General features: G+C 34.5%; 1 protein-coding gene across 1 annotated transcript in view; it reads left to right on the top strand.

Annotated features, from left to right (window-relative positions):
- PPP4R4 (protein phosphatase 4 regulatory subunit 4) overlaps positions 1-27,639 on the top strand; it is an 88,339-nt gene that overhangs the window by 44,076 nt on the left and 16,624 nt on the right. The window contains exons 4-16 of the mRNA XM_031454250.2: positions 4,379-4,526; positions 5,036-5,109; positions 7,141-7,247; positions 8,029-8,136; positions 13,325-13,446; positions 15,343-15,465; positions 16,498-16,667; positions 17,003-17,122; positions 18,403-18,480; positions 19,327-19,410; positions 20,011-20,193; positions 23,552-23,657; positions 25,133-25,280. Coding sequence (XP_031310110.2) covers positions 4,379-4,526; positions 5,036-5,109; positions 7,141-7,247; positions 8,029-8,136; positions 13,325-13,446; positions 15,343-15,465; positions 16,498-16,667; positions 17,003-17,122; positions 18,403-18,480; positions 19,327-19,410; positions 20,011-20,193; positions 23,552-23,657; positions 25,133-25,280 — 1,571 coding nt within the window. The remainder of the gene's footprint in view (positions 1-4,378; positions 4,527-5,035; positions 5,110-7,140; positions 7,248-8,028; positions 8,137-13,324; positions 13,447-15,342; positions 15,466-16,497; positions 16,668-17,002; positions 17,123-18,402; positions 18,481-19,326; positions 19,411-20,010; positions 20,194-23,551; positions 23,658-25,132; positions 25,281-27,639) is intronic.

Genomic DNA, 27,639 nt, shown 5'->3' on the forward strand with positions numbered 1-27,639 from the left:
ACAGCTCGAAGTTCAGTTTGAAAACCATGGTCTTGAAGTGCATTGATTTGTCCCGGTGTTCTCGTGATTCTGCGTGGCCGATGTTCATCGTGCGTTTGCGGTAGTCATGTAATGGTTGCTATTGGTATTGGAATTTCCTTAATGGAAAGATATATTCGGGATGTTTTATGTGTACCTCCTCATGAACCTTGCTAATCACTGAAACACAGATTAAAAGAAGGGTAAAACACAGCCTTTTCCTATCTATTGTCTCCACTTTATTTCCCCTTTCCCTCTCTCAGATTTTGATTTTCAGTGCTCTCAACTGATTCTCCCCACCCTTTACTTAAGTGTGGAGTGTGGCGATCAGTGACAGGGAAAAGAATGAGATACCATAGATATTTTAGAGTTGGCATGTTCCACTTATTCATATGCAACTGCATGGCATGTTCCAGTTATTCATATTTAACCCAGTTTTAAAGTCTTTTATAAGTAGTATAATTTTATAGTTAAAAGAGCTGTTAACTATTATTGTTAGTTACTAAAAATTCCCATACTTAGGACCCTCAAAACCCCAGATATTTTATATGTCCTAAGTTTTCACTATTTTAATATTTAAATTCCTATTATTTAATTTCAAAATAATCAATGGTGTTGTCTCTCAAAATATCCCAAGATACTTTGTAATTTTTGGGCTCCTTTATCTTTAGCCAGCACTATTTATGGTAAATGTGTTTACCAGTTTTATTTAATAAGTTTAATTTCCCAATGTGTGAACCAATGGTTTATTTATACTTCGCTATGCTGTGTATTGTAAAGAAAAATTTCTTCTTGATGGGTCCATTGGAGACCCTGTTTTTCCTCTCTGCCAGGACAGTATTACGTTGCTTTACAAAATGCTTTCTTGCACCATTCATGCTGACTAAAGAATGAATTTAAACACAGAAATGTCTAGTACATTTTCCTTCCTTGAGTGGGAACTGTTTTTTTAAATTTGGAAATGTTTCATTAACTCATTTATAAAATGTCTCATTTCATTTTTGAGGAACTCAAGTTGAAATGCCAACCATACAGTAGTGTGTAAGAGGAATGGTAACTGGCGTTAAGGCCTGCACTTAAGCAATAGAGGAATTTACTTTTCAGTGTCTTCCAAGGTCCATGAGGACGCACACTTACTTACCCAGAGAATATGGATCTCACTATATTTGTCCAGAGGGTGTGACTCTGTGGAGGAGAACACGTACTGGTAAGTATCAAACTCTTACTGTATATGTTTCAGAAAAATATGTTTAGAAATCAATTGAATTTTAGCAGTGATAAAATCTCTTAGTCTGTGCTGGTTTCTTAACAGTGGACAGTCCCAGATGTTGAAGTCAGCACAACAAGAGAAAAACCCAAATCCTGATAAGACTTGAGGATTTTTCGAAAATTAAATGCAAAATAGTTGGGGCAAATGTTGCTGCGGGAGTCAAGACTAAGTAATACAGTAAGAAGATATGAAGTTGGAGAGCTTCTCATGTTCTTCTTTTGCATAAAGTTTGCACACGTACAAAACCCAGGACCTTAATGACTTTAAGAGAGGCAGAATTCCATCTCTTGGAACTTAAAACAGCAGACTCCTGTGAACTGGAATGCACATTGTGGCCCTCACAATTTATTTAAATATTGCTCTACAAAGTACTTTCTGTTTCTAAATAAAAGCTGTGCCTTCTGAAACCTGTAAGTGATGTATACTGGCCACATCAAATCTTTTAAAAGCGTTTTCCAAATCCAAAATTTTTAGTGTGAAACAAATATGGTTTTTTTGGAAACAGTAAAACAGGGGGATGTGGGAGGGTTGATTTCAGAGACCAGTTGCTGCTCTGCTTTACTTACGCCTTATCATTCCTTCTCTTTATCTTTCAGCCAAGGACTCTTAAGATACATAATTGACTGTTGGTTGAAAAAACGTGTAAAATGACGTTTGTGTGTGTGTGATACAAAAGTTTAAAACATAACACAGCACAAATCAGCCACCCTAATATGTGATAAGTTTTCTGGGAATTAACTCTACCACACAAACAGCTGCTACAGTATAGCCGCTGCCAGATCTCCCACATACCACACGCAGGCTTGGGGTTGAAGTAAGCCATGCCTTGAAGTGCAGAATCTGCGAGGAAGAATTCCATGCTTTTCTTTGGCATCAGGCAGACAAAGGATTAAGTCTTAGAGTTGCCAATTACAAGCTGGCTGACCTTCAGCAAAACACTTGACAGCTCTGCGTCTGTTTCTCCGGTACAATGACACGGGTTCTCCTAGCACGATGGCTGGCAGTGGGCCCACCGCACTGGATCAGGGACTCTGGGTACATGGTCTAAATCATGGTTACAGAGATGTTGGGGTGGAAGATAGCAGGAACATCTCCTTATTGACATGCCAGGAAGGGAACTGAGAATACTTTTCTATGTGATCCTTCTTTGCTTTGCCTTGTGTCTAATTCTGCCAATCCCTAATCTTTAGGACTCACTTCAAAATCTCTTGAAGCCACCTTTTAGGAGATGTGGAAAAAGTGTGTGAAGGGAGAGAGCATCCAGAGCAGAAAGTTTAGGTGAAAGGGTAAGAGATACTCAGTCATCCAGCACTTCCTTCCTGAATGCCTGCCATGTGCTCTGGGAGTTGGGGATACAGTCATGTGCAAAACAGACGCACAATTTTGCATTCATGAAGCTTATGTTCTAGATGTGGGAGATAGACCATAAGCAAATGAATATGTTGTCAGTTGGATAAGGGTGATGATAAATCTGTCAGGGGCTTGTGAGGGTTGGGGCAAGGAGATAGCTGTCATTTAAAATAGGGTCATCAGGGAAGGGCTCATTGAAAAGGTGATATTTGAGATTAGAAGCTTGTAACTATGTGAGCCAACTATGTGGAGATCTGGGAAAAGGAAGAATTGGGAAGAGATCTTTGTAAGTCATTGAAAGAATTTTGACTTTTCTTCTAAGTGGGATGGAAAGCCACTGGAGAGTTTTGAGCAGAAAAGTGACATGATCTGACTTTTTAAAAAGAATCTCTCTGGCTGCTGTATAGACAACAGATGGTAGAGGGGCACTGATCTAGTCAGGGAACTAGTTAACAGGTTATTGGAATAACTCAGGGTGGAGATGACCATGGTTTGGATGAGAATGGTAGTGATGGAGGTGATAGGTGCTCAGATTTTGGGTCAGAATTGACTGATCATTTGATTATGGTGAGTGAGGGACTGAGAGGCATTAAGGATGACCCCAACGTTTTTGGGCTGAAAGCTGTTTACTGAGATGAAGAAGATTGCAGGAGGAGCAGGTTTTGGGGAGAGATCAGTTCAGGTGTGGACAAGATGAGATTTGTACTAGATATCTAAGGGTCATGTAGAGGAGACAGTGGGATGTACAATGGTCATTATTTAAATGCTCAGTTTGCACAAGCTGGTAAGTCATAAAAGCTCTGTTTAAATGATTTAAATCAAATCTAAGAAGATGATAACTCACATTTTATATATTAGGAAATAATGCAGGAAGATCAATTTTCCTAAGATAAGAGATATGAAACTTTGCTTTATGGTTGCAATTTCCACATTGTTCTACTAACTTTACTATCTCAGTTATAAAGTAGTCATTCAAGGGAAATTCCATTAGTTGCCATGATAGATTAAACAAAGTAATTCTTTTAGCTGCCTTTATATTACACACAGCCACACGGTCTTCTAGAGAACTATAGGGTAATACCTTTGATGAGGTTTATATGAAAGAGAGTTTTTTTTTTTTTTGACTCGTTGATGTGTTAAACTATCCCAATGTAAGCTTTAACTTTAAAAGGTGAGTGGAGATGGCTATGAATATAATTAATTTTTAAAACATTCTTATATTTTAAAAAATAGTGTTATTTCATGGTAATTTAAGCCCTTGTCAGTTGTTTAAAGGTGAAAATACATTTGCACAATCTTAAACCAATCCCTTTTTTTAGTAGAATGCATAATACTTATTTTTTGGAACAGAAATACAAGTAAAAAAACACATTCGATTGTCTGAGCTTTCACATTGTTGTTCCAGGTGGCAAACTGTACAATACAAATAGCAAAACAAATTGAAATCTATTAAAAATGCCAATTTTTATTATCTAAAGGTTTGTGTACTTCTTATACTTTTTATGCAATAAAGCAATAGAGCATTATTTTATAAAGTCCTAAGACATTTGAACTTTATGGGGATGTAATGACTTTAAACAATCAGGAGCAGATTAGTATCGTTTTGCTAAAGTAATAAGAGGAAGTATATATCCTTAAAAGTCGTATCTAGTTATTTTGTGGAATATGACCTTGGTTTTTTTAAAATTATAACTTCTGCTCTCTCATCTATGTAATAGCAAACTCTTTCTGATTATACAGGAAGCCCTGCTTGTGGCAGGAGTGGAAATGCAGTTAACGGCTGCGGTATCATTTTTGACCATTCTCCAGGAGGAGTCAGTGTCAGTTCATACGTATGCCCACTCCTTCCTCCAAGTCATTCTGCTACATCTGGAGCACAGGGATGCAGGTCAGAGCCTGGCATGCTTAATTGTATACGTATACTTATTGCTTCTTACACGTGGCCATGATGTTATTTGAATCATGTTAGTCTGATGACCGTAACTGAATGAGGCCACGCTGCCCAAGAGTTGATCACTGGTGTGATTAAAAATAGTAGTGGCTGTTTCCCTACAGAGCCCACAAAATTCAGTGTCTTTGAAGCCTGAAGACCCATTAGTTCATCTTATGATTTATAATTTCTTCTTAGATTTGTTTCTTTTACAACATTTATGTTTATAGTATTATAGTGCAACAAAAGTGCACGCTTTGGGTTAAAGATAACGCCTCAATATATTTTTTTAAAACAAACGTTTTCCAGATGTTGGCCAAGACAAAAAATAGAAACTTCTTACAACAGTAATCAAAATAGTTGTTTCCATTTTATTATTAAATACTATTATAAATATTAATAGCTAAATTGAAACTTAATTTGTAAGTGAGAAAGTCAGTTTGACATGTTTTATTTCTGTCAATCAGGTGTCAGCAACGCATGGCTGGAAACTCTTCTGTCTGTGATAGAAGTATTGCCCAAAGAAACCCTAAGGCATGAGGTAATACCTTGTTTTTTTGGGGTAGATACTACTATTTGGGTCTCTGTAAGGTTTTTGTTGTTTTTGTTTTTGATAAAAATGGTATTTCAAAAAAGAATAAAGTTATTTTCTACTCTGAAAGCAGCAATACTCATTATCGAAAATTCGAGAAGTACAGAAACCAGAAGGAAGAAGAAGCATGGTTCTACGCTTAGCCACTTTTAACATTCTGATATATTTTCATTTCACATTTTTTCCCTGTATATGGTGCTATTTGCCATGTTAGTGATCATGTTGAACTTATATATGGTTGTTTTTCACTTAGCATTATTTTCATCGTTATTTCCTCATTGTCACTCACTTGGTAGTAACTACAAAATATTTTACTTACTTATTAAGCATTTTAGTCTGTTTTCAGTGTTTTGCTATCAAAATAAGGCAATAATGAACATCTCTGTAGAGCTTTTCCTGTTTCTCAGATAATCTCTTTAACTGTAACTTCCAAAAAAGTAGAATGATTGTGTCAGAGGGCATTAATATTCTTAAGGCTTTTGACTAGCAATATGAGAAAAATGCCTGTTTCTCTGGACTTTGACCAGAAACAGCATTCCAGTTAAATTTGATGGGCCAAAAGTGGAATTACATTTTAACTGGAAATTTTTTTATTATTATGCTGTTGAATATTTTCTCATGTATTATATCAACTTTATTTTTTTGGAATTATCTAATCATATCCTTTGATCACTATTTTTATGTGCTATTTATCTATCAAGGTGGCTAATCCTTTGTTACATTTGTTGCAAATATTATTACCAATTTGTTGTTTGCTTTTTAATGTTCAGCATTGTTTGATAGATCCTTCTCTAAGTTTTAGATTCAGATGAGAGAATAGGAAAATTAAGAAATTTATTCTCTAAAGAAATTATTTTTTATTTTTTGAACATTATTTCTATATGTATTTCCTTTCAAATATATAATGGTTGAAAAAAATCTATCAATGAAATGTCCTCTGGATTTCATTAAGTGTCTTTGTCCCTTCTTTGCTCTCATACAGATTATGGTCCTATCTCAATGACAAAACACTTGATTGAAAATGGGAAGATTTACTCAGTTATAAGGGTGTTTGTATACTTGATGCCAAACATTTAGATGATTATGCATATTTAAGTATTGAACTTAATGTTGATACGTTATTTATATTTTTTGACTAGTGGTATGTGGTAGAATGCAGTTTTTACTCTAGAATGCCATATATTATTTAATATACAGTTTTTAAGCTTTTAAATATATATGCCTTTTATTTTATTTCAGATCTTTGACTCTTAAATTATATTTGTCATTATGCAGTGAGTAATTCTGGCTACTTTGTCAAGAGGAAAAAGTCAACCCTTTGATTAGAGTCATAGAATTTTAGAACTTGGAAGGGTCTTAGTACAACCTAGTATTCTGATGTCCATTTTAAGTAAATGAGAAACCTTGGGTTGAGAAATAGCATGCGTACTTAGACAAATAAAAGAGCTAGTACCAGAATCAGGGTCTGATCTTTATAGTTCTTTACAGTCCATCATGCTGTTGAGTTTGAGTGTCGAGCATATATACAATACAGTATCAGAGTTGGGCTGTTGTATTCAAATTATAGAATCTACTTGAAGTTATAATGCTTTGCTTGCTTTAGGACAAATATAAAAATTAATTTATATGGAATAAAAATAAATTTCAGTATCTGATAACTTGCTTTTTTCTTTTGAAAAAATGCATATTTCACAGCTATACTTACGTGCATACAGATCTCTAGAGAATTTACCATAAGCTTTAATGCAATTTTTTTGTGCCTGATTGTTTTTGATTACATAATTTATCATCTTCTTTAGCTTATTAATCCAGAAGACAAACGAAGTAGTCCCAGTGATGAATAGCTATGCACCTTCATGTGTGATTGAGGTTCTATAATAACATATAGGAAGTGAAAATAGTCTTTGAAGAAAATAGCTGATATTAGTGTCAAGAATATATAAAATTTTGTGAATTTGTTCTGTAATCTTTTTTCTTTAGATTTTGAATCCACTTGTTTCCAAGGCACAACTTTCCCAAACAGTCCAGTCTCGTTTAGTTAGTTGTAAAATTTTAGGAAAATTGACCAACAAATTTGATGCCCATGCGTGAGTATTTGCATATGATTTTTTGTCTACTTTGTTAAATTGACTTAAAATGTATAATGACTATGATTAATAATTAAATTAGATTTATATTATTTCATACTGCCTACAGTTGAGCTGTTTTAACTTTAGAGGATATAGAATTCTCAGAAGTCTCTATTCAGATGCGTTTCTTCTTAATATGGCTTTTCAAAATCAATAAGGGTAACCTTTCCTGTTTCCCATCTTAGTCTTCTCTGTCACGTGCTTAGTGTAGTTTTGAGGATAAAATATTATATTACAGTTTTCAAAAATTGATAAACATGACATAAAGATAGATTTCTGCTTTTTTACATTATTGCTTTGAATTCATTATTTTGAATAATTTATCTTGAGGTTTTATAGAGAATGTTTATAATTTATATGTTACTCTCTGCTAGATGATAAATACCAAATGGAAAGAAATGGAACGTTGTATAATTATGAAACAAGAATAAGAGAAAATTAAAGAATATTTTGGTTGATGGTTGTTAGAATCAGATATTCCACTTCCTATAACCTTTTATCTTAGCTAAGGTGTTTTAGTTGCCAATTAGTTCCTATTTTTAAATGGCTCAGTCATATGCACAATTTAAAAGTAGCAGATAACATCCAAATGGGATGACACATGTAAATATACATTGTAAACTATAAAGCTCTACATTAAAGTATGTTTGTTATTATTAAGCTAAGATTTTGATGAATTTTTTGAAAATATTAATTATTCTAAAATACCCATTTCATGTTTCGTTCCTCCCTCTCTAAGCATTAAAAGAGAAATACTTCCCTTGGTAAAATCACTCTGTCAAGATGTAGAATACGAAGTTCGATCTTGTATGTGTCGGCAATTAGAAAATATAGCTCAGGGCATTGGGTAAGTGTACTTTCAGTTACTTTTGTCACATTTTTATTTCTGGGTTGCCAGGCACACATCTTCTGTATTCCGTAAAAACATGCTGTTGAAGGGCTAAACTTTGTATGACGTTTAAAGATGATAATAACAAGCAACTTCTGATGTGTCTCTATTAAAAAAGATAAAAGGGAACATGATTAGTAAGGTGGTAGGCATTCAGTTAATGTTAATTCCTGTCTTTCTTACCTAGTTACTTAGTTATTATTCCAAACACCTAGATCCAGGAAAGGAAAATGTCTCTATGTGGAATGTAATATACCATGCTCAGACTGTAGCTGTAGCGTTTCTTCTGGCTGGCAGCTGTATTATTGGGTCATTTCTGATGGAATTACCGAGTGGACGTTTTTGCCCCCTGTGCAGCTCTGCACGTCCACTGTCTGCGTTGTTGGTTTTCTTGCCTTTTGGGTAAGTGAAGCTCACGAAGGAGAGGGATAGGGCAGACAGCCTCTTCTCTTCCCCTATGAAAACTAACCTCCTGTCAAGGTATAAGTATGATATTCAAGGGAGTTTTATTTCAAAATCATCTTGGGAAACAGATTTTTTTTTAAGTATCCAAAATTGGTAGAAAAAACTTTGGAACCGCTCATTTTTACTAGAAATTGCACTGATTTCATCTGGTTCTTTTGTTTTCCTAAATTTGTCCAAGGAAGGACAATTAGGTCATTGCCATCTGTATAATTGTTAATTAAAAAAAAATCTGGGTCAATATTTAAGGCTTTAGAAAGACGTTGGAATGTCATACAGATTCAGGGTAGAGTCGTGTCCTCTGTCCTGTGTCCACCCTTGCTGAGTAGGGCTTAAGTGTTTTATGGAAGCTCAGCACTCCAACAGAGGAATCAGGTTTTAAATTTTGATCTCAGAACCAATTTCTTTCTTTTTGTTAGGTCTTCTAAGGCTAGACTGACTCTGGATCATTGTGGACCATAATTCAGTCTTGCCCAGATCTGTGCTCCTTAACCAGGAGCAGAACCTATTAAGAGAATATACTGTTGTCTTTTTGTATTCTGTTTTTTGTCATCTGACATTTTGACACAATGGATAGGTCAAGTGTGTTCAAATTAGTCTTCTGAAAATTAGTATAGAATTGTTGCTTAAGGATTAATTTATAAAAGTAAAACTAGAAGGAATCTACCTAGCTTGTTAAGTTAGAATGCACTTAAACTAATTTGTTTGATTATATGCATATTTATTTAATTTTGAGTTCTTACGTATTATTAAGAACACAATCATAGGACTTTCACGTTATGCTGGCTGAAAACTACTAAGACCTGGTTTATATTCTTTATCCTCCCTTTGATAAAGAGAGGTACACAGTTTTTTCCTTCAGCATTGGAAATTAGGAGTATTGTTAAAGTCTGATAGCTACTAAGGAATTTTCTTCCAATCAAGGCTAGATGAAGCCCTGAGGTAGGTGAAAGGGATTAAGAAGAGGTAACTTCAGAGATTGCCCCCGATTTGCTAGAGAGGGCCCCCACTACTGCACTGGGAGTCATGTTCCTAAGGCATTTGGGAAGAGGCCCAAGAACAAACAGTACAGAATTGGGTTTGTAAGTTTATGTTTGCTGTGGCTGGCAAGGGAAGATTTACTGACCACTTTAGTTTAACCAGAAATAAGTACTATTATTTATTAGTAAGATGATCAGGAAGCAAAATTAAGAGATTCTTTTCAAGCTAGCCTATCCATATGAAACAGAAGCTTCAAAACACTAGAAAGCTACTATGGATAGTGCACCAGATTAGGATTAAAGAAGACAATTCATAGACTATCAGATTAATAGTGAACAGTATTAGAAGACGTCATACACAATCCTTATAGGAAAGCAAGTGTGCTGAATAGACATCTCCTTGTACAGGGATGACTAAAGAGAAAAAGGAAACAAACATGGATCTACAGAAGGATCCTTCATTGTTGGAGGAGAAGAACATGCAGCATTCAGATTAGAAAGAAAGAACTTACTTTTGGAAAAGTTGATCAAACTGCTAATTATGGTGATACAGTAAACAAGATAGCCTGAAAATCCTCCCATTACAGTATGTGACAAAATTCAACATCCATTCATGCTAAAAACTCTCAGAAAGCTAGGGATGAAGGAAAGCTCCTTAATCTGATAAAAGGCATGTATGAAAAACCTACAGCTAACATCATACTTACTGGTAGATACTGAATGCAGTCCCCCTAAGGTAAGAATGCAAGGATAGTTTTCATCACTTTTATTCAGTACCGTACAGGAGATTCTAGCCATTGAAACAAGGCAAGAAAGCAAAAACTTAGAAGGTCTAAAGATCTGAAAGGAAGAACTAAAATATCTTCTATTTGTAGATGACATCACTGTTTACATAGAAAATCTTACAAAACAGCCATTAGAACTAATAAATGAATTTAAGGATGTTTCAGGATACAAGGTTAATATACAAAAATCATATATACTAGCAGAAGATATTTAGAAAATGAAAAATTTTAAATTCCATTTATTTAATTTAACAAAACATGTACAAGATCCACACTGAAAACTCTACCCTGAAAAAGCACAGAACAGTGTTCAGAGAAATTTTTAAAAACAAATATATATGTACCATATTCATGGATTGGAAGGACTCAGTATTGTTAATATTGTTAAGATGTCAATTCTCCCCAAGTTGATCCAGCAATTCAGTGAAGTCTCAACCCAAATTGTGCTTTTTGTAGAAAAGCTGATTTTAAAATTTATATAGAAATGCAAATGACCTAGAAGAGCAAAAGCAATCTAAAAAAAAAGGACAAAGATCATACATTACCTGTTTTCAAGACTTATGATGAAACTACAGTAATCAAAAAAATGTAGTGTTGGTAAAGCATAAACATATAGATAAGTGGAACAAAAGAGAGAATCCAGAAATAGACCCACAAATAAATGGTCGGTTGATTTTCAATAGAGTGTTAAAGCAATTCAATGAGGAAAGTCTTCAAAACTCATTACTTGGATAACTGGATGTTCATAAGGGAAAACAGTTAACATCAACTCTTACCTTTCACCATACACAAAGGCTAACTTGAAATCTATAATAAAGCTAACACTGTAATGCTTCTTGAAGAAAATATAGGAGAAAAATCTCTGCAGCTTTGGAGGTAGGCAAGGATTATTTAGATAAAAGTCATGAACTATGAAAGAGAAAATGTGATAATTAGACTTTATAAAAAAAATAAAGTTTTACTCTTCAAAACAAAAAATGAAGCCCGGAGTGGAAAACTTATTCATGACACATACATCAAGCTTGTATCCAGAATATATAAAGAACTCTTACAACTCAATGGTACAGAACTCTTACAAACAATCTGGTTAAGAAATGAGCAGTATATTTTAACAGACATGGTACAAAGACATGTGGCCAGAAAGCACATGAAAAGATGTACAACATCATTCGTCATAAATGGAATGCAAATTAAAACTGCAGTGAGATACTGCTACACACTTGCTAGACTGTGTAGTGTAAAAAGCCTGTTAATATCAAGTATTGATGAGGATTTGGAACAACTGGAATTCTAATACATTGCTGGTGGAGATGTGAAACGGTGGAACCTCCTTTGGAAAATTGATTGGCATTTACTTAAAAGTTAAACATACATCTATATGACGCAGCCATTCTACTCTTAAGTATTTATCCAAAAGAAGTGAAAATATATGTCCACAACAAGAGTTGTTTTACATATACATGTTTATAGCAGCTTTATTTGTGATAGCCCAAACTGGAACAATCCAAATGTCTATTCATAGGTAAATGGGAAAAATCAAATGTGGCATGTCTGTACATTGGAATACTATTCAACAATAAAAAAGAGTGAAGTACTGATGTATGTGATATTACATCATGGATGAATCTCAGAACAGTGTGTTAAGGGAAATAAGCCAGACACTAAAGTGTATATACTGTATGATAAATACAAACTAATATATAGTGTATGTGTGTGTGTATATATATGTATGTATATATGTGTGTGTATGTATATGTGTATGTGTGTGTGTTTAGACTCATGATTGCCTTTGTCAGAGGCAGGCTGTAGAATTGGTTCTTGTCCTCTGCCCTTATTTTTGTCTTTTGTCAGATTGGAAGTCTGTTGATGAAGAGGGAACGTGTAGGGGAGGGCTGAGCAAAAACGCTTGAGGCAACTTCATATGGTGAAAAGAGATGGAGATGATTAGGTCCTCAGTATTTCTTCAGACCCAGTCTCCTTAGAACAGGCCAATGGAACAGGCACAAACAAATGAGAAGGTCCCTCGAATTGTTTTTGATGACCCAGCTAGCCATAAAACTCAGGATCGTCATCAGTATTTAAGCTGGAATGGAAAGCTACCATCAGAGGACCCCAAATCATAGCCAGCCCCTGGGTAGATTTGTATCACACAGCCAGACCCCAGAATTCCTGGATGGCTCTGGGCAAGCTTGCTTATTTCCTTCATTTTGTTATTCTTGACCCTCTGTTTTATCCTCTTTTAATATCATGAAAGGGTTAAATTGTAGTTACTAGCATCTAGACTGATAAAACTGGACTTCTGCAAAGATAATAGAATCAAGCTGTCTGTAGACTTCTATTCCATATGTTTCTGGCTGGTGCAGAATTTACACGCGAGGCAAGAGAAAGATATTCTCATAAATATATTAGTTTAGGCAGTATACAACCCACATCTACGTCTCAAAAAAATCACTCACCCATAATCCAGTTTGCTGAGAGAAAGTAATGAAAGAGGGAAAATATTTGTATCATATACGTAGGTCTACCATGATGCCTTATTTCTCCTCAACTTTTATAATGTGACAAGTGGGCAAAGAAAATGAACAAATACGTAATAAAAAAGAGATAGACGTGGCTAATAAATACATATTCAACTTTATTGTTCAACTGCGTTTGCTGTCAGAGACATGCATTTACTTAATGAGTATATAATGAGCAGCTACCCTGAGCTGCCTACACACCCATGCAGTTGCTGTTGATGTTTCTTCTGTTTATACCGTCGTGCTTTCCCAACCAGACTGCAAGCTTCCGGAGAGCAGGAGCCATATTTTTATGATTTTTCCTATTTCCTGCAGCACTTGGCTCAGTGAGTTGCTTTTAATAAGTTCTTGCTAAGCATTGATTGATTTGATTTATTTTCTTCCATTGCTTATTGTGCAGGACAGAACTTACAAAAAGTGTCGTGCTCCCTGAGTTAATAGAACTTTCTAGGGATGAAGGCAGCAGTGTGCGGCTCGCAGCTTTTGAAACTTTGGTTAATCTGCTCGACATATTTGATACAGGTAAATCTTCACGTGGACACGTCTTTGCATCTGAAGGCATCGCTTTCCATGTTTTGTGTTACTAATAAAGAGTAAAGGTAGCTGCAGGACGGAATTTCTCATGTTAATTTTTATGATGAATGTTAAGCTTCCCTTCCCCTCTCCCTCGCTGTGGTCCTCTCTCTTCTGATGGCTTCTCTGCTGCCACTTTTACCCTCGTGGCACCCGGTGTTGCTGCATATTCCATGCCACTCTAGTCTCTCATCAGCACTTAACTGACGAGTGTGTGAGGCTAAGAATTTGAGTCGGTGATGAGCTTCTAACTTGCTCAAGTAACTGACCGTAAGAGAGATCGTGATCAGAGTAATGTCTAAATTAGTTTTCTCTCCTTAATATTTTAATGCTAGAAATCTCACAGCCACGGAAGGAGGGATCTGGGATAGGGTATTTAGTGGGAATGGGCAAGGAGTATAAATCAAATCACAAAGACCATTAGTTGCTCTACTGAGTATGTGACTGGATTCTTGACTAACGTTGGACAATAGTTTATCAGTGCAAATTAGCCATTTTGATAGGGTGAAATCTGGAAGCGCAGATGTCAAGTACTCAGGTGCAGAACGCTGTTGTGTAACTGCAGGATTACATTTATTTGGATTAACAATATTTTAACTGATCGAGGAGAACTTCTTAAAGGTTATTGCAGTGTGTACAGTTACGATGTGTGGATGTTACAGAATAGTCATTTAGGCTTTGATGAACCAGAGGAGTAAAAACTGTACTCCATGATAAATGAACTAATGGATCTCCTTGTCCTGGTGATAAGGCACCTGCAGGCACCCAGACTAGAAACCCTGGCGTCATCTCTGATCTCTTTGCTTTTCCTGCCCCACACTCGGTTATCACAGCTTTGTCCTAACGTGTGTTCATGGCTTTGTTTCCTGCTCTTCTTTCCCACTCCTCTGGGGCCTGGTGCTCCAGCTACACTTGCCATTGTTCCAGCTACACTTGCCATTGCCAGTTCTCACACCTCTGGCCTTTCCATGTTCTCTTTTTTCACACTCCCCTCTGTTTTTCTCCTAGCCAGCTGCTTCTCCTTCAGTGCCCAGTTCCAGTAGTGTCCTCACTGACATCTTTCTAAATCCCTTTACTACTGTCAGACCCTTAATGAACTACCAATTCATTTCTGAAATTCAGAATATTTGGAATCAAAACTTAAATATTGTTAATAACAGAAACTTATGGCCTAAGCAGGCATACTCAAAGAATCAACTTACTTTTTAAAGAGTCATCTATATACAAGATCCTGTGGTAGCTCATGGTGAAAAAGATTGTGAAAATGAATATATGTGTATTGATGTATGACTGAAAAATTGTGCTCCACACTGGAAATTGACACAACATTGTAAACTAACTATAACTCAATAAAATAGAAAAACTTTTAAAAAGGAAAAAAAAAGTCATCTAAGAAGTAAAAGTGAAGAAGTTTGTTATAGAGAAGGTGATATAAACTGACTTAATTTCAGTCAAAAATGAAATGATGAAATGCAGCATGGTGTGAGATGTATGCAGAAGAGAATTCCTGCTACTCGTGTGTTTATATTAGTACTGTTTTCTTATAGTTATTCAGATTCTCAATCATCTTAGCTTTTTAGTTTGTAATCACTCTTTATATTCTTTTCCATATGGCCTTTGCTGGCAAGTCCAAACTTTTCAGCCTGGCATTAAAGTTTTTGATGATTTCCACTCTCCTCTCACCCCTTCTTAGTGTCATACCTTCATCATCATTGTTTTCAGTTATTTTCTGTTACCCTGAGACTAACAGTAATTTTTCTCTCTGGAACTTATGTATATACATTAATTTTCACATATGCAGTGTGGGCAGCTGGATCTAAACTATGTTTATTCTTTGTTTTCCAGATGACAGAAGTCAAACTATACTTCCCTTAGTGAAATCATTTTGTGAAAAATCTTTCAAAGCAGATGAATCAATTCTTATTTCCTTATCTTTCCATTTAGGAAAACTATGCCACGGACTATATGGTATGATATACCCTAAGAATTTCAAGATAATAGATCATTTTTCCCTCTTCTACCTTAGCCACTAAACTTCAGCTGTTCAGTTGTAAAACCTGCCTTTTAAGCGTGTAATGTCTTAAGAGATCTTAGAATTTTGATAGCATAATTTAGAACACAGTTAGAAATAGCTTTTTCACTACTAGAGCCTATATGAAAGAACAGTGGCGGAGTGAGGTAGGCATAGCCCTTGAAATTTCTGAATATGTTATATATATGTATTAGTTGGTATATGATAATAGAAGCTCAGGCATATTAACTATTGGTGCATAGTAGTGTACCCTTATTAGCTGTATGCTGAGTAGTTAATAGATACACGAGCAGTTCAGCTTAGAATGTGGAATAATACCGACACCTCTTGGCATTTTGAACATATTACTCACTTTTTAGCTTCCTAAAATAATGTAAGCATTAATTAAGTTACAACAATCTAGGAGAGTAAAACATTTTTATGTGGATTATAGACTTTTAATAGACTGTTGATAAAAAATATTCCAATCTATGATGAGTTCCTAGCTTGTGAAGCTAGAGTGGGAATATGGAGCCAGTACATTGATCAAAAATATTTTGAGTTTACTTTGCCATCTTTTAGATTCAGTTTTTAAGCTCCTTCTTTGCAGACACATTTGCTTGTCTTTTCTGTAGACAACTTTAGAATATTTACCACAAGTAATTAGCAAGAATGGCTGCTATATTATTATTGTATTGACTCATTAGTGGTGCATGCTGTGATACATGCTGCAAAAATTAGTGTAAGCATAATTCCAATATTGCATAGTTTATACTATTGAAATTAAAATGAAAATATTGTTAAAGTTAACATAGGTGATGACCCATTAGAGTTTTTCCACAAGTTTCTTCATTGTTGCTTTTATTTATAACTTCTAACCATTTATTTAAATATTTGGTTCCAATTATGTTTTTACTGCATTTTTCTTTGTTCTTTTTCCTTTTTGTTTTCAATTAAAATGTTGAGCAAAGATTTTACATTTATTTTAGGAATTTTTACTCCAGATCAACACTTGAGATTTTTGGAGTTTTATAAGAAACTTTGTACATTGGGTTTGCAACAAGAAAATGGACACAATGAAAACCAGATCCCACCCCAAATCTTAGAGCAAGAAAAGAAATATATTTCAGTACGGAAGAACTGTGCTTATAACTTTCCGGTAATAAATTATACGTTCGTATTGGCTGAACATTTTGATTATGACTTAAAAACATATGAATAGATAGCATTAAAAATATTGCCATATTTGACACTTGCTACTTAGCATTATGTCTGGTATTTATAGTAGGTGCTGAGTAAATATTGGTGTGATTTATTTTATCTCTATGTAGATAATTAGGATTATTTGCATGCATTTAGATCTTCCAAATAGATTTCTGACTAAATTATGATTCAGAGGACGGGACTTCAATTTAAGGGAAATGGTATGTTATTAGGTATTGACGCATATTATTCTTTCCTTCCTGCTCATCTTCTCCCTTCCACCTCCACCAGGCCATGATTGTTTTTGTTGATCCTAAAAACTTCCACATGGAACTCTATTCTACATTCTTCTGCCTTTGTCATGACCCTGAAGTACCAGTCAGATACACTATTGCTATTTGCTTTCATGAAGTAAGTCTGAAAAAGTGATACCACTTTACATTTGTTGTTAATTCTGTCTACTAGATGATTTTTTTGATATTTTGTACTCTTCTCTTTACAGATTTATTTAAAGATATAGACTCCATTTCTCTTTCATATTCTAGTCTTAAATTTAAAAAAAATTCCCATAATTTTCTGTTTAGAATATTTACAGAATTCATTTACATAAATATATTCACTTACCATTTATTAATCCATTCATTCACTATATCTATGCTAAACGCTTACTTTAAGCTAGGCATTGTGGTGTGGATGTGGCTGTTGCAGATTTGGAAGTAAAATCAGTTTTTATATGCTTTATAATATTTATATTTAACTTTATACCTAAACTTAAGAATTTGAGAACAAATGGAAAATTGAGAGATATATTATTTAAATTTACAGTTTTTACTGCAAATGGATTGTGTTTCATGAGCGTAGCTTTTAGATTTAGCCATTACAAAACCTCTCCATAATGTAAGCAAAAATTAATTTAAGCTTTATGATGAGTATAATTAACTTTTTAACTGTTGAGGTTGAAGTTTGGGATATAATTCTTGAGTGATTGCAGTAAGTACATGTATGCTAGAATTGCAGTAAACCTGTATAAACTACAACTTCAAAACATTCACATAAAAATGTGCAAGTGATATAATAAAATATTTCCTTCCTTTATAAGAGGTGTAATAAGTATTCTGATTCTCAGTGGGAATATTTTTACCATTGCTTGTCTGGAGGGGAAAAAAAAGAAGTTTCAAAAGGAGTTGGATTAGTTTAGACTCTTCCAACTCCTCTCATGCTGACTGAGGTCTTTGATGGGAAAAGTCTTCCAAGTTTTCTTGCTAAGGAGTTTTCTCTATCCCCGTATGGCTGCTGGCCTTCGGCAGGACTTGCCCTCTCTGGGAGCTCTGAACTGGGGTGAATGCTCGTAAGGCTGGGCTCTAAGACTTTAAAATATGAACTAGAGGCATCAGTGGGCAGGCATACTATTGCTTGTGATAGGAAAATGATGACTGATTAATCCATTCTTCTGCACTTCCCACCCCACCTGTGAGCTTCCCCACCCTCATATGTCCACACACTCCAGCGTGTTAGGAAGCAGACTGTAAGTTGGTTATGTATGTAGTTAATTTTTCTAGAAATCTAATTTTATATTTGTATTGTAGTCCCATTTTAGAAGAAATTAACAGGGATTAGTTTTTAAAATTGCTACTGTAACTTTCATACGTCTAATAGTCTCAAATCTGAGAGTCTTTATTGCTACATTTTAGGTGTCTAAACTTCTGAATTCTGGAGTATATTTGATACATAAAGAACTAATAACATTATTACAAGATGAGTCATTGGAGGTAATATCTTCTTACTCTTTGGGTTTTACTTCTTTTATGTTAAGTCTGAATATATTGATGCCTTTTTCCTTTTTTTTTTTTTTCCCTCTGCTTCTTGGGAATTGCATGAACACTAATAGCTGACTAGTCCCAAAAGCTTCAAGTCAGGGAACCACTGTATTATAGACTAGAAATTGGGAAGATCTTTTAAAAGTATTAGGTTTTAAAGTATATATTTTATCTGTTTGTTAAGGAAAATTTTGGATCTGTCAAAAAGTAGACAGGCAAAAGAGTACCTTTGGTTCTAATCACTGTTTCTATTTTCTTATATTTTTTCATTTTCTATTTTTTCTATATAAAGGTTTTAAAAATTTTACACAATGTAATCATATGTTATATCACATTTTATGCCTTTTAATTTCTCTTAGCATTGTTTGGAGAGGGGAGGCTTTACTTAATTTTGATGCTGTATTTAATATATCCTATCCACCCAAATGACGACTAGCTTGCCAAAGCTCAACCCCTCAACATTAGACATCACTGAGGGTGTCGTTGACTTAAGCTGCCTTTCAGAAGTTGGGAGGCAGTTTTTGAGCATGTTGTTTGGCTGTCTCAGATCTAGACCATTTGAATAATTTCAAGAGGCAGACATACTAATCTCTTTTCGAAGGGAGTTTGATCAAGGCAGTTGATAATGTTTCTAAGATGTTCCAGCAAGAAAGTGACCGAGCAAGAAAATAGAAACGCCCAAAATTCTCTTTGGTAAATAACACCATTTCTGTGTAGAAATTGACATGTAAGTTAACTAGTCTAAGATTAGAAAAACCTTGCCATCACACAAAGGGTAATTAATATCTCTATTAAAAGGTACTAGATGCTCTCATAGATCATCTTCCAGAAATCCTGGAACTTATGTCTACTGGTGGAGAAAGCAGTGTTCAAGAAAATAAGGTAAATTCCATGTATCAGAGAAGTTTCTGGACGTTATATGGATTTCCTTACTCTGCAGAGCTGTTGTGAGGAATCAGTGAAAGAATGTGTGAAAAACATTTAAAATAGTGCTTGCCACGGAGTAGATGCTCGGTAAACTTGTCTGTTGGAGTTTGAACAGCTTGAATTTCCTCTACAATATTTGTATTACCATGATCCTTATTTATTGTCCTTGGGGTTTACATTCATATTTTCTGTTTTTATTAGCATTAATTATTATTCTCAGAATAGCAACTGATGAGAACAAAAGAGTAGGAATTTAGAAGGTCAGTTTGCTGACAGTGAAGTATAATAAATTTTACTTTAATTAGAAGAGTTGAGTCCCCGTCTCTTTCAAAATTTTGTTTCCAGTAATCATAAATTTTACTTACAGATTTTTAAAGAAGTATTTGATTTCACTAAACAATTATCTTTCCATGACAACTGAGATGCCTCTTAAGTTCAGAAATGAGCATGAGTTTTCTCTTCCCCAGTGTATTGTGAGACTGAATAATTTGGCTGAATGCTGCAGCTGATTTATTTAATTACCTTTGATTCTCTCTGATGTGTTTTCTTCTTCAGTTATCATCTCTGCCTGACTTGATTCCAGCTCTCACAGCTGCTGAGCAGCGAGCTGCAGCCTCGTTAAAGTGGAGAACTCACGAGAAGCTGCTCCAGAAATATGCCTGTCTGCCACATGTCATATCAAGTGATCAGATTTATTATCGTTTCTTACAAAGAATGTTCACAGTCATGATGACAAATGTGAGCCTGGTATCTTTTATAAACTGATTTTCTCTTGAACTCATGCCTGTTTTGGAATTAACCAGATTCTTTACACTCTTGACTAGAGCAACAAACTCATGTCCTTCTGTCTGGGGGAGGGGGAGGGTTGCTCTTGCCTCCTCATAGGTTCTCCGTTTGATCAGCTGCTTCCTAACTGGAGAAAGGGAAGAACAGGGGAGTGTTAACACATTCATTCCAAGCTTGATACACTTCTTTTCAAGGAGAAGGCTGGTAGGAGTAGTAAACTCAACTGCAAAGTGCCTTTTGCTCCGATGTACACCTTTCATGCATGGTGGCCTCAGCTATGCCCCTTTGCCTTAAGGGTATCCCTTAAGCCCCTTAATATTTGTTTGGTTACGTTTTCTTTTATAGTGCCTACACAGGGGCTTGTAACAGATAACATTTATATAAAAAACATGGATGCCCCACTATATAGATAACCTTAAAATTAGGGGTAAAAGAGGCTATACTCAAATTTTCCCATAGAGTAAGTTTTTTTTTCATAAAAATTTCCAGACAGTATTATTTAACCCACAGTTCACTGTACTTTGAATATGACATCCTACTACCATTTTTTGAAGTATAAAAAGTTCCACATAATGTGTATGTTTTAGAAAATATTTAAAAAGTATTTTGAATTCTCACTGTTCTCAAAGAAAGGGAGATAATGAAATCTAGTAGCCGTCTCAAAAACCCCAAATCAGTTTCATCTTCAAAGATTAAAAAGAGAAAAAAAATGACATTACTGGTGTCACACGGCTTAACTAGAATAACATAGGCATATACTTACGAACTAACACCTCTACATGAAGTCTGTTTCCTGTATCCAAGCAAAGCCTAGGTGTAGAAGGTCATTTCACAGATGTAATCATCTTAAAAGTGCTATTGACAATGATAACTTCCTTATCAGAGGATAATGTGTGAATGGTAATCATCTTAAAAGTGCTATTGACAATGGTAACTTCCTTATCAGAGGATAATGTGTGAATGTACTACGTAGAAAATTTCACATAAAATCAAGCAGGATTTATTGATTACTTTATCCAGCAATTAGTTATTTGAGTGTGTGCTATGTGTCAGGCACTATTCTAAGAGCTGGGGGTATTTGAGTGAACAAGACAGACAGAATCCTGCTCTATGGACCTTGCGTTCTAAAGTGATGGTGGTGGGTAAAATGATAAATAGTAAAGTAAAATAAGTATATTAACAGTTGGTGATAAGCGCTGTGAAGTTTGATCTTAATTGTTTGTCTCAACCTAATTACTTAGTCGGCATCCTTGTGTTTAGAAAACTTCCATATTTTTAGCTTCTCTTATCAGGAAAGAGAAATGATTTACAACATAGTGTGAAGAAAATGCTTTTAAGCCTGAGAGATTTGTTTTATGTTTTCTTTTACATGGAGGTAATTCCACACTTAAAAGGAGATGCATGATTACTGTGGTACATTTTCCATGATCAGAAAAGACACATATAGTCTGTTTCAATATTTTCTGGAGGATTTGTATTTTCAGTTTTACATCTAATGGTCATAATAGTCATTCATTCATTTAACAAAATTTATACTTACTACGTGCCAAGTACTGTTCTGGGTGCTAGGAACACAGTGGGGAATGGGAGAGACAGAGGACCTATTCTCATAGAACTTTATATGAGCAGGTGGTGACAGCTCTGTTAGTCCACTGCAGAATTACGTTTTCTCCCGTGTGGTCTGTGTTGTGATCTGAACACTTCAACACTCTAAATACCCAGTTTCCCATCGACCTTTTGTCCATTAGCTTTAGCATCCATTGATGATCCTTGCCTGAATTTAGCTATTTCATTAGAACTTGCAAAAGAGTGATTTTTAAAATTCTTTCATTTTTTTCTACATTTTTTATGGCATTCTTCTGTGGAGAAATGCTTTTTTCATCTATTTGGGTAATTTGATTGCCCTAAAATATATTTCCTAATGTAAAGACAGGGTAAATTGTTACTTTCCCCCCTCTAATTATCAATTTTCAGAGCTAGGAGTTGGTGCAGTAGCCAGTGACAATGGTAACAAATGAATTTTGTTTTTGGTTTTGTCTCTTTCTTTTGGATCTTTTAGACTCATATTTTTATATTAAATAATGTTTTAGTCAATTGCATTCATTATTCACGTGCTCAGATCATCACAACTTCCTTAAGCTGGCTTTCATGTGTTTTGTTAAGATTATGTTTACCTTTGATTTCTGGCCCAAATGATAACTTACCTTACACTATGAGGTACAATATATGCATATTTTCATATGATTAGTATTTATGCATTTGAAATCCTATTAGTATATACAAAATGAAAGAAAAGAGTAACATGGTTTTATTTAGTTCATTTATCTAAAATTTGCTTTCCTTAATTCTAGTGATATTTCTGTTTATATACATTTCTTAAATTTTCTGTTCTAATTCACAGTGACTATTCTTCCTTTACATTCACCAGAGTGAAAACCCCACATGGAATGGTGCTCAATAGAATGAAAATAGCTTGTGTAAAATATGAGATAGCAGGCACTACTCTCTCAGTAATGTGTCATTTTTTCTACTTGAATTTCAAGGATCCCCAATGTAATAGTCTGACTCTTCAAGAACTGGATATTGTAATATTTATATGTAAGTCAAGATGGTGAACATGAATTTATACTGGGTGCAGTGTACCTGGTTGAGAGATTTTTCTCTAATACATAGTTTGAACCCAAGCCCAGTAAAGATGGATGGTTGAATTCATGTAGGATTAAGGTTCTGCCCAGTGGTGTGACAGAAATTGAAAAGACAAAGGAGTTTAAAACAGTAGTAAGAGTGGTTGATATGGTGTCCCTGGGTTCTCAGCCTTACCTGTGTCATGGACCAGGGATCTCAATGAATGGTATTAAGGTGGAAGAGGCAGAAGTAAGCCAGAGGAATCTGAAGGGTACGTGATCATGGGATCTGAGTTTATATTTTAGAAGTGGCCCATTTTTGGTGATGTATCTGACAAAGGGTATGTTCTAGCAAATGTTAGTTGAATAAATTGAATGACAAGGCCCAGAGGATGAGTAAGAGAATGGGTGGCTGGGGTGGCAAGGAAATGAGAGTTGAATATAAATCAAACCTGGATGATTTGGAAATGACTGTGCCAAATTACGTTAACTTTGCAATGCAATGGATTAGCTGATTTGCCTGAGTGATAGTAACATTAAATTAGGAAGACACTTTCTCAGTTATTTGAGAGGCAGACAAGCACTGCTTTTACTTTTAACCAGTAAGTTAAAATTGATTCGTGGGGCCATATTACTCAGAGTATATACTATTAGGCTGGGCTAATTGTCTTTCTTACTTCTTTAAGAATGTCTTACCTGTCCAAAAGGCCGCTTCACGAACTCTGTGCATTTTTCTACGTTATAATCGTAAACAAGAACAGAGACACGAGGTCATTCAAAAATTAATTGAACGTAAGTAATCATTGTCTCTTATTTTGAAAAAAATAGAAAGTAAACAAATTGGTTGGACTTAGTTAGATATGACATACATTATGTATTATTTTGCCGTGAATAATTAGGCCGACATTGGTAAATATCTAGAGTATGTTAATATTTTGAGTTTTGTTAGCTAATTCTTTTGGTTTGTTTCAGAAATCTTTGACAGAATCAGATCTGTGATGAATGAAAGTAATAATTACTCTAGGCTGCCTTTCTATACTTGAATTTCTACAGAAATTAAAATATTTATACTTATTGTTGAAAGCCTGCTTTCTACCCTGATGAATAGAATTTCAAACTAAAATATAAGTAGAATATCCATGAATCTAATAGTTTGTTTTATGTTCCTATTATAAATATTACAGAATGTTGGGGGGGTTTTCTTTGAAAAGACTTGATAGTACACACAAATGTGAATCTGATGAGCCTAGGTGGTTTATAATGTCTTAGGAATTGTCAGTTAATAAATGCAAATTTATTTTAATTTGCTATTGACTAAAATCAAGACAAAAGCCTTTCATTAAAGTTTTAATTTTAGAAATAGTGGTGCACATCTATATATACTTAGTGAATTTGTTAATTACTGTATTCTGGCTTTGACCATGGTGTCTTAATGGTTATTAAACTCTGTTACCCAGCATAGGCAGGTAATGGGATTTTCTGGTTGTTAAGAGTTAACCATTTTGAGTATGGATCACGACTTTTCAAAAAATTAGAGTTCATAAAATTCCATTTAAGAAAAATTATACTCAGTATACTTTGATCTTTTTCTTTTTTACTCTATTTTAATTAAATTTTCATTTTTCAGTAGTAGAACCTCACATTTAGAATAAGTTTTATTTTGAATAGAGGTTCTGTTTGTTTTTAAATATTAAAAGAGTTTTGCTTTTAAATATTTATGTAATAAGGGAGAAAAAATTATCCTTTAAGTAATGACCTGAATTATTTTCAGTAATACTGTGTTTACATATGACTTTTACTTCAAAGTATTTTTAAGGAAACGAGAGGAAGGAAACCATTAATTTGACTGCTCAGAGATCTTGCACTTACTCAGAATTCTAGCTCTGCACTTTCCAGCTCTGTACCCTTATCTTTTAGGTGGGATAAATATGTGCTCATCCAATTGGATTACTTTTCAGGATTTAATGAGATAATATGTACAAAGTACTTAGCACATAGTGGGTAATCAAAAAGTAATAGATATAGTCATTCAATATTTAATAAATGCTTATGTAACTAAATGCAATGTTTAATAATATTTTTCTGTTTTTTAAGTTATTAATTTGGGGGTCTACAAATATGGTCATATTTAATATGATTTTTTCTCTCATCTCTTATTTTTGCTAAACAAATTGTGGGTATAAAAATTTGTCTTGGACTTTGATTTTGTTACATATGATTTCATGTAGGAAAAGTTAAATTCATAATTTTTTTGTTGTTCTTTCTAGAATTGGGCCAAGGAAAAAGTTACTGGAATAGACTTCGATTTTTGGATACTTGTGAATTTATTATAGAGATCTTTTCCAAATCATTTTTCTGTAAATATTTCTTTCTACCTGCTATTGAACTGACACATGATCCGGTAGCAAATGTGAGGTATGGTACCAATCCAAGAAAATATTTAAAACAATTTTTTTAATGTGTCTACTATAATGAATATATGCAAAAGCATTTTCTCAGTTGATTAAAATAATTAAGTAAAGAATTTATACTTGTTTTGAAATTCTTGGTAGTCTTAATTGAGCCTCGTGGGACTTGGAAGCATAATCTTTTAACACTGTCTCAGGTCTTTAGCTTATTGGGTTTAACAGAGTGGTAGTCGAAACCAGACTGAAAGGCTGCTCCGGCCGCTGGGATACACACATTGGCACCAAGAGAAGACTGAGTAGATGTGATTAATTTAATCTATCTTCTAAGACTAGAGGAAAAAGTTCAAAGTTGGTTTGGAGAAAATCTGTCCATTTTTATGGGCCCATTTGTCCAGAGAAGTAGGACTGCTTCGAAGTCTTTTTCTTGTCTTTTTCCTCTGTTCAGCTGTCTCACATTTTCAAAATCCAGTAAATGTTATTGGAGTTGATTAATTAACTGTGAAATTAGATGAAACAGTCCTTTAAAATGGCTTGCTTGGAAATTGAAAAAAAAAATAAATATATTTTGCATTTTTTTCTCCTTAAGTAAATACATTAATTTTTTTAAAATTATGGTAAAACATACAAAATGTAAAATTTACCATTTTACCCATTTTATGCAATTCAGTGGCATTACGCGCACACAGATACTGTTTCTTTTTTTAGTTGAGGTATAGTTGGTTTACAGTATTGTGTTACTTTCAGGTGTACAGCAAAGCGATTTGGTTATACATACACATATATATACATACATATTCTTTTTTCAGTTCTTTTCCATTGTAGTTTATTACAAAATATTGAATATAGTTCCATATGCTAAAAGTAAATCCTTCTTGTTTATCTATTTTATATATGGTAGTGTGCATCTGTTAATCCCATATTCTCAATTTATCCCTCCCCTCTTCCTGTTTGGTAACCATAGTTTGTTTTCTATGTCTGTGAGTCTGTTTTGTAAATAAATTCATTTGTACTATTTTTTAGATTCTACATATAAGTGATATCATATAATATTTTGTCTTTCTGTCTGGCTTTACTTCACTTAGTATGATAATCTTTAGATCCATCCATGCTCTGCAAATGGCATTGTTTCATACTTTTAATGGCTGAGTAATATTCCATTGCACAAACTGTTTCTTAAGAGTTATTTGTGCATTTCATAGGGAATTGAAGAGAATTTTAAACCATCAGCCATTAGATTTCTGTATTTGTGTTCTCTGTCTCTGTTCTGAATTTGAGGAACTCAGCTCCATAGGAGACACAAAGTGACTTGGCCATGACTTCCTGAGCAGAATTTCAGAGCTCCCTGCTGACTTTTCCCATACTAGCCATGCTTCATGCTAGTTTCATGCTGTGTGACATATGTGCATCTTTTATGAACAACTGAAGTGAATTATAGGCAACATGTAACCATTTAATACTTTTTAATGGGAAGAATTGGCCAGGCAATTAAGCATAGATTGATAGTGTTGCTGTTGAGAGAAAATATACCAAGAAGAATTATCAAAAAATGTTGACAAGTTCAGCTTAAGAATGCTGGGAGCATTATTTAAGGGAAACAAATCTGGAGATTGGTTTTCTTTTGTATTATTAGTGTGAGAAAATGTGGAAGGCACAACTGTATTGGGTGTAGTATTTTGTACATCTTACCTGTGCTATATAAATGACAGCTGAGGTTTCCCTGACTTGAGGTTTAAAGTAAATTTAAAGTGATTTAAAGTAAATTGAAAGACCCAGTTGATAATTCTTTAGCGTTTACTTCTTGATAAATAACTATTGGATCCAACCACACTGTTAACCTTTTGCAAATTGACGTTTTAATTCTAGAAAAAAACAGCTTCCAATGTGATGAATTATCACTTACCAAGCAGTTACAAAAATTAGTTGAAAGGAAATGAAATCATCTCTACTTGAGTCAACATGACTAATGGCATAGTGTTGACTCAAAGAGAAAGCAACCTGTCAATTCAAAAACCAAATGGAGATGAATTGAGTGTTGCTCCATGAATTTTGGTGGTTTTTTGAGTAAGAGATCGTTGTATAGCAATTTGTCTTGGTTCTCACTTGGTTTCCTGCTTGGGCAGCTGCCAGACAAACAAATGGGTCCAGCAGCACCATATACTAACTGGCTTCTGGATACAAAAGCCTTTGCCTAGCACTGTAGAGATACACAGATAGACTGAAAGCCTCACAGGCGAGAGTGGGAAGTTGGGAGGAGAGTTTCTGGAGCCACACTGTCTGAGCTGGTTTCCAGCTCGCACTAGCTGTGTGTCTGGGCAAGTTACAAAACCTCTCTGTGCATCAGTTTCCTTGGTATCTAATTCATAGGG

This window comes from Camelus dromedarius, chromosome 5 (genome assembly GCF_036321535.1).
Source record: "Camelus dromedarius isolate mCamDro1 chromosome 5, mCamDro1.pat, whole genome shotgun sequence".
NCBI classification, from domain to species: Eukaryota; Metazoa; Chordata; class Mammalia; order Artiodactyla; family Camelidae; genus Camelus; species Camelus dromedarius.